General features: G+C 44.6%; 1 protein-coding gene across 1 annotated transcript in view; it reads left to right on the forward strand.

Annotated features, from left to right (window-relative positions):
• The window catches only part of LOC143957186 (uncharacterized), a 50,775-nt gene extending 43,265 nt beyond the window's left edge, over positions 1-7,510 (forward strand). Inside the window, exons 10-16 of the mRNA XM_077467335.1 lie at positions 1,287-1,439; positions 1,526-1,649; positions 1,803-1,907; positions 2,008-2,105; positions 2,378-2,498; positions 2,864-2,956; positions 6,271-7,510. Coding sequence (XP_077323461.1) covers positions 1,287-1,439; positions 1,526-1,649; positions 1,803-1,907; positions 2,008-2,105; positions 2,378-2,498; positions 2,864-2,956; positions 6,271-7,109 — 1,533 coding nt within the window. The 3' untranslated portion in view covers positions 7,110-7,510. The remainder of the gene's footprint in view (positions 1-1,286; positions 1,440-1,525; positions 1,650-1,802; positions 1,908-2,007; positions 2,106-2,377; positions 2,499-2,863; positions 2,957-6,270) is intronic.
• Positions 7,511-8,357: the final 847 nt, after the last annotated feature.

An 8,357-nucleotide genomic window follows, 5' to 3' on the forward strand; every position in this document is an offset into this window, starting at 1 on the left:
GATTGTGGGAGGTCACATGACATCACTCTTATCTTTATTAATAAAACACAGACCTGATTGGGGAGCTGATGAGGATTCTGGGAGGTCACATGACAGCACTCTTATCTGTAGTAATAAAACACAGACATGGCCAATGAGGTGAAATGAATGGTAAGTGTATTAAATTGAATGCATTGAAAATGTTTATGTGATAACAAAAAACTTGCCACCAACCTCATCTATATCACAGTAAGCAGCATTGGAGGGCTAAAACAGGTGACAACAAAAGCCTGGAGAATGCTCAGGAAAAAAACAAAACCTAGTTACCACCAGCTCGCAGACAACCGAATAAACCTGTCTAAAGCCTTGTACACACGGTCGGAGAATCCGTCGGAATGTGCCCTATCGGACCGTGTCGTCGGATAATCCGACTGTGTGTGGTATGCATCGGACTGATTCCGTCCGAATCTCCATCGTACCCAATTTTCCAACATGTTGGAAATATTTCCCGACCAACTGGGCCGGTCGGACCTAATCAGATCATGTGTAGAGCATTTTGATCGGACCAAGTGCCACGCATGCTCAGATCAAATTCCTACATCAAAGCTATTGGCTACTAGCCTGAATGTAGTCCCATCGTAACAAAATTACGTCATCACATTCTGAAAGATCGGATCTTTCGACAACTTAGTCCGACCGTGTGTATGCAACAGTTTCGGACACAATGCGTCGGACTAAATCTGACGGACAAAATCCGACGGATTTGGTTGTGGAAATCTCCGACCGTGTGTACAGGGGCTTACAGTATGCGTTAAAAACGAGTTTAGTTCGCACGCATTTGCAAACGCAAGCGAGAGCCACGACACAGCACCCTGGTATCTGTGGTCCTAACAGTAAAATATGAGTGTCCCCACAGTGGAGGTACATGCATTCTGATGGATAGATGAGGGCATGTGGACTGAAGGGGGGGCCACCCCTTTTTAAAGGTACAGGAGCACACCAAACACCCAGCAAATAGCATAATGGCTGCAAAGGCCAATGCGTGCATGCGCCTCCACTGTGGGGACACTCATATTTTAGTGTTAGGACTACAGATACCAGGGTGCCGTGACGTGGCTCACACATGCATTTGCAAATGCTTGTGGACTAAACCCCTGTTTTTAATGCATACTGTTAGACAGGTTTATTCGGTTGTCTGTGAGCTGGTGGTAAGTAGGCTTTGCTTTTTTTCCTGGGCATTCCCGAGGCTTTTGTTGTTAATTGAAAATGTTTCCTTTGAATGCTGTTATATTTTGCTTTCAATGTAGAATTATATAGCTTTCAAGTTATCTGAAGGCTTGGTTGCTTCCAATATGGCGAAGATTCGAAGCCCCGTTATGGAGCCTCCATCTAACTCGCTGAGAAAGAACAAGAAGGTCCAGGAAGTCACCAGTGAGATCATTGAACTGCTGACAGGAGAGGTGAGCGGTGCCGGGAATTCTGGGACATTCTCCATTAACAGACAAGGGATGTGTCTGGATGGTGACTGTATCATTGTGTGTGTCAGGTTCTTATAAGGTGTCAGGATGCAGCTGGTTGTTTCTCCACGGAGGAGTGGGATTATTTAGGAGGACACATGGATCTGTTCAAGGACATCACAATGGTGAACCGGCCACCCCTCACATCACCAGGTAAGTGGAGACTTTCATTTCTTGTAAGGATCCAATTAGATTTTTATTTCTCAATGGTACCAACATTTTCCAACTAAAGTTACTCCCATCGTCATACACACAATCAGATCAGTATGGGTTCCAATAACCTATTCACTTGTGTTTGGATTGTAGGAGAAAACCAGTCTGCTTGGAGGAAATGTGCACCAAGGTGGGGAGAGCCTACAAATTTTATGCAGGATGTGTCCATGGTGGGACTCCAGGCCTCAGCATTTCAAGGCAAGAGTGATTATTACTTGAAACATTGCCCCTCTGCACATCACCTCTGACATAAAGACATAGAAACAATATATTCAGTCAGTGTGTGTGTTTCCTGCAGATGGATCCAGTAACAGAAATCCCCCAGACAGATGCCCGCGTCCTCAGTATTCCTGGAATTCCACTCGGGAACAACACAAGATCCCTCATCATTATCAGGTAGGGTTTAAAAGGTGATAATAAAGTTTAGCTAAAATGACATGCACCTCTTAATCCTGAATTTCCTGGATTGAGTTCATGGATGCACATCATGCTCATAGCATAACCAGCCATAAAATATCTTCACTATCCAGTCTAGTCAAGCTTGGTTACTTTCTGTATTCAGAGTAAAGTATCTATTTACCTCTGATTATGACAGAAGCATTTTTTGCTTTTTATGTTTCATGGTTAATAGGACAACAATTGAAGGAATGTTTCTCATTCTTGTGTAGGTTTCACTGGATGCACGCCAGATTGACAGTAGAACAGAAGCTAGAAAGGAAGTAGAAGAGGTATATGTGAGGGATCATGAGCCATGTAAGGTGGTGGAAATCCCTCCAGAGATCAGCACAGGTGAGTAATAAGCTCAAAGTTCAGAAAAGAGTCTCAGATTCTCCTTGTTCAGCCACTACAACAATCTCTTCTTCTCCCCCCTCCTCTAACAGTTGACAGTAATGAGGAGACAGTATATGCTCAGTGTCGGGAGTTAGGAGCCATCAACCTCTATTAGACTCGTATAGCTCTCCTCCTCATATCATGTCATTGTGTGTTACCAGCCAAGAGACATGACCAAGAGGACCAGAAAACCAGAGGATCGGCAGAGCTGGGGGTTACTACTGAGTGGGGGATTAGCTGAACTGGGGGTTACCACACACACACTCTCTGGGGACTCTCATACATCTCTGTACAGGGGGCTTCACTCTCATCTTTATTCACAGAGACCAGAGCAAGTGCTATAGTCAGTGCAGAGGACGATGAAGTAATATGTGTGAAAATTGAGGAGGATGAAATGCCTATAAATATCAGCACAGGTGAGCTATACACAGGTGATACTGAATGAAAAATTAAAAATATTGTACAGCATCTATGAAAGCTATTTAACTAGTTGTAAAACAACACCATTTACAGTGGTGTGAAAAAGTGTTTGCCCCCTTCCTCATTTCCTGTTCCTTTGAATGTTTGTCACACTTAAGTGTTTCGGAACATCAAACCAATTTAAACAATAGTCAAGGACAACACAAGTAAACACAAAATGCAATTTGTAAATGAAGGTGTTTATTATTAAAGGTGAAAAAAAATCCAAACCATCATGGCCCTGTGTGAAAAAGTGATTGCCCCCTAAACCTAATAACTGGTTGGGCCACCCTTAGCAGCAACAACTGCAACCAAGCGTTTGCGATAACGTGCAATGAGGCTTTTACAGCGTCCTGGAGGAATTTTGGCCCACTCATCTTTGCAGAATTGTCCTAATTCAGTTACATTAGAGGGTTTTCGAGCATGAACGGCCTTTTTAAGGTCATACCACAGCATCTCAATAGGATTCAGGTCAGGACTTTGGCTAGGCCACTCCAAAGTCTTCATTTTGTTTTTCTTCAGCCATTCGGTGGTGGACTTGCTGGTGTGTTTAGGATCATTGTCCTGCTGCAGAACCCAAGTTCGTTTCAGCTTGAGTACACGAACAGATGGTCGGACATTCTCCTTCAGGATCTCTTGGTAGACAGCAGAATTCATAGTTCCTTTTATCACGGCAAGTCTTCCAGGTCCTGAAGCAGCAAAACAGCCCCAGACCATCACACTACCACCACCATATTTTACTGTTGGTATAATGTTCTTTTTATGAAATGCAGTGTTCCTTCTACGCCAGATATACTTGGACACACACCTTCCAAAGAGTTCCACTTTTGTCTCATCGGTCCACAGAATGTTGTCCCAAAAGTCTTGGGGATCATCAAGATGTGTTGTGGAGAAATTGAGACGAGCTTTGATGTTCTTTTTGCTCAGCAGTGGTTTTCTCCTTGGAACTCTGCCATGCAGGCCATTTTTGCCCAGTCTTTTCCTGATGGTGGAGGCATGAACGCTGACCTTAACTGAGGCAAGTGAGGCCTGCAGTTCCTTGGACATTGTTGTGGGGTCTTTTGTGACCTCTTGGATGAGTCGTCGCTGCGCTCTTGGGGTAATTTTGGGCGGCCGGCCACTCCTGGGAAGGTTCACCACTGTTCCATGTCTTCACCATTTGTGGATAATGGCTCTCACTGTGGTTCGCTGGATTCCCAAAGCTTTGGAAATGGCTTTATAACCCTTTCCAGACTGATAGATCTCAATTACTTTCTTTCTCAATTGTTCCTGAATTTCTTTGGGTCTCGGCATGATGTGTAGCTTTTAAGGATCTTCTGGTGGACCTTACTGTGTCAAGCAGCTCCTATTTAAGTGATGCCTTGATTGTGAACAGGTGTGGCAATAATCATACCTGGGTGTGGCTAGAGAAATTGAACTCAGGTGTATACAACCACAGTTATAGTATGTTTTAACAAGGGGGGCAATCACTTTTTCACACAGGGCCATGATGGTTTGGATTTTTTTTCACCTTTAATAATAAACACCTTCATTTACAAATTGCATTTTGTGTTTACTTGTGTTGTCCTTGACTATTGTTTAAATTGGTTTGATGTTCCAAAACACTTAAGTGTGACAAACATGCAAAGGAACAGGAAATGAGGAAGGGGGCAAACACTTTTTCACACCACTGTATGCCTTGAATGGATGGTGTTGTCAGTTAAGATCTGTAACATGATGGTAAGCCCTTGCTTCAAAAGAGTGCACCAGTTGGTGCCTTCATGTACCTACACAGAGAGGTCATGTGGCTTCAAGAGGGTGCACCATGAGATGCCTTTGTGTCCCTACACAGAGAGGTCCCATGGCTTCAAGAGAGCTCACAAGAAAGTGCTTTCATGCCCCTATAGAGATTGGTCCTATGAGGTGCCTTCATTTCCCTACATAGAAAGGTCCCATGGCTTCAGGAAAGTGCATTTGTGTCCCTACACAGATAGAGCCAATGAGGTGCCTTTATTTCCCTACAGAAAGAGGTCCATAGCTTCAAGAGTGTACACCAGGTAGTGCTTTTATGTCCCTACATAGAGCGGTCACATGGCTTCAAAAGAGTGCACCAGGAGGTGAATCCATGTCCCTACACAGAGAGGTCCCATGGCTTCCAGAGAGTTCACTAGGAGATGCCTCCATGTCCCTACACAAAGATGCCCAATGGCTTCAAGAGAGTTCACCATGAGGTACCTCATGTCACTACACTCCAATGAGGTGCCTTTTTTCCTAGACAGAGAGGTCCATAGCTACAAGAGAGTGCACTAGGTGGTGCCTTCATGTCCCTATAGAGAGGTCCAATAAGGTGCCTTCATGTCCCTACACAGAAAGGTCCTATGGCTTCAAGAGAGTGCACTAGGAGGTGCCTTTGTGTCCCTACATTGAGATGGCCAATGAGGTGCCTTCATGCCCATACACAAAGAGGTCAAATGTCTTCACAGTGCACTAGGAGGTGCCTAAATGTCCCTACACAAAGAGGTCCCATGGCTTCAAGAGACTGCACTAAAAGGTGCCTTTGTGTCCCTACATAGAGAGGGCCAATGAGGTGCCTTCATGTCCTTACACAGAGAGGTCCCATGGCTTCAAGAGAGTACGCTAGAAGGCACATTTGTGTCCCTAAACAGAGAAGTACCATGGCTTCAAAAGGTGCCTTCATGTCCCTATAGAGAGAGGTCCAATGAGGTGCCTTCATGTCCCTACACAGAGAGGTCCCATGGCTTCCAGACAGTGTGCTAGGAGGTGCCTTCATGTCCCCACACTGAGAGGTCCCATGGGTTCAAGAGAGTGCACTAGGAGGCGCCTTCATCTCCCTACACAAAGAGATCTCATGGCTTCAAGAGTGCACCAGGAGGTGAATTCATGTCCCTACACAGAGAGGGTCAATTGGGTGCCTTCATGTCCCTACACAAAGAGGTCCCATGGCTTCAAGAGAGTGCACCAGTAGATGCTTTCTTGTCTTTACACAGAGAGGTCCAATGAGGTGCCTTTTTTCCCTACACAGAGAGGTCCATAGCTTCAAGAGTGTACACCAGGAGGTGCTTTCATGACCCTACACAGAGCGGCCCAATGAGGTGCCTACATGTCCTTACACAGAGTGGTCCCATGGCTTCAAGAGAGTGCACTAGGAGGTGCCTTCATGTCCCTACACAGAGGTCCCTAAGAAATAGTATATTTTAAAACACTTTTCATGTAAATAAGCTTGTGTTCAACAGTACTTCAACCCTACCTCTCCCGCCCCTCTTTACTGCAGATGTTCAAGGCAGTGGTTATAACCCAAAGAAACACCATATCCTCTTTCCAGAAAATGAAATAGATGGTAATGACATCACAACAGTGGCTCTGGAGAAAAACACTGTTACCTCAAATCGCCATCCAATACTTCTCAGTACAGATCTATTTACTCATCCTTCCACACATGGAATGAGTTTAACCAATCAGCCACCTCCTCTAACCCATCTTCCAAATCACAGAGCGGGTCCAGTGTTCCCGTGTTCCATTTGTGGCAAATGTTTTAGCTGGAAAGGAAGTCTCGTTGAACATCAGAGGATTCATACCGGAGAGAAGCCGTACTCGTGCTCGGAATGCGGGAAATGTTTTTCCAAAAAGACCAAACTTACTTTACATCAGAGAACCCACACAGGAGAGAGGCCATATGCATGCACAGAATGTGGGAAACGTTTCGCCAGGAGGGACCATCTTACTATACACCAGAGGACCCACACAGGCGTGAAGCCGTATTCATGTACGGAGTGCGGAAAGTGTTTTAGCCAGAGAGCCTTTTTGATCGTACACCAGAGGGCACACACAGGGGTAAAGCCATACTCGTGTACGGAGTGTGGGAAGTGTTTTACCGGAAAAGCCCATCTTATTGCACACCAGCGAACTCATACCGGGGAAAAGCCGCATTTGTGCTCAGAATGTGGGAAATGTTTTACTGAAAGGTCTCAACTTCTCAGGCATCGAATGAGTCACTCGGGTGCCCGTCAATATTCATGTCCTGTGTGCGAGAGAAATTTTACCAGCAAACCAAGTTTGGATAGACATTTGCCCCTCCACACAAGCAGTAACCTGCACGCGTTTCCCGAGTGAGTAAAACGGTTCTGGCTCCTCTTGATCGGAGACTCCTGTGTCAAAAAACGCCAGGCGAGCAACTTGCGCGTGCACACAGGTGTTTTCTACATTTGTGCTAAATCTTTATATTTCTTGAGGTAGAAAGAAAACTCTTCTTTTTTGCCTATTTGTGGACATGAATGATAGCATATGGCTATTACTTTTATTTTTATTTCCTGACTACAGTTTATATTTACTGGTTCAGTTTTTGGCATTGTAGCCAACTGAAAGGAGGTGTCTTTTTTTTTTTTTTTTTTTGTTCTAGTTTAAGCATTCCTTTAATTGGTTGCATAATGTTCTTTTAGATAAATTCAATGAAAATGAAACTGACAGAGCATGTAGTGACAGTAGTATAAAAATACAATATTTAGAGGCTGACAGTGCTGTCTCTTATTTGTCTTTGTTCTCTTTAGACAAGTGTAGCTGCTCAGAGGGGACTGGTCAGTCTGGTACAATCCAACCACCATCAACAACCCATAGCCCTCATGTATAATGTTATTTATTTATTTATTATAGGTATTTAAATAGCACCATCAATTTACACAGCACTCCATGTATATGTTGTACATTCAAATCAGTCCCTGCCCTCAAAGAGCTTCCAATCTAAAGTCCCTAAAGCCCGGTACACACGGGCAGAATGTCGGGAAACATTTGGCAGTTAAAAAAAAAATGGCTGACATTCGGCCTGTGTGTATGTCGGTCTGTCAGACGTGCATGCTGGAAAACCAGCAGCCGACCGGCTCCTGATTAGTGCTCTCAGCCAGTGGCAGAGAGCGCTAATTGGAGTGTTCTGGCTGGGGGCTGTCTAACCCCACATGGTTAGTGCAGTGGCTCCGACCGGAGCTGACAGTTTTTTTCGTACAACCCAAAAAAAAACTATAGTCTGTACCCAGCTTAACTCACATTCATGCACATACTAGAGCCAATTTTGACAGGAGCCAATTAACCTACCAGCATGTCTTTGCAGTGTGGGAGGAAACTGGAGTATCCAGAGGAAACCCACGCAGGCACAGGGAGAACATGCAATCTCCAGACAAGTAGTGTCATGGTTGGGATTCAAACCGGCGACCCCAGTACTGCCAGGGAGAAGTGGCTCTCATCTGAGCAATTCTGTTTATGACATGGCTTGGGATAGATATTGACTAGATAAGATTGTCCACGTGGAATTATGTTTAGAAAATATACCTGGGGCTTAGTACATTTGACTACAACTACAGTTGGATGGAT

This window comes from Lithobates pipiens, unplaced genomic scaffold (assembly GCF_037356315.1).
Source record: "Lithobates pipiens isolate NorthernLeopardFrog02 unplaced genomic scaffold, aLitPip1_a1.2 Scaffold_51, whole genome shotgun sequence".
Classification (NCBI taxonomy): Eukaryota; Metazoa; Chordata; class Amphibia; order Anura; family Ranidae; genus Lithobates; species Lithobates pipiens.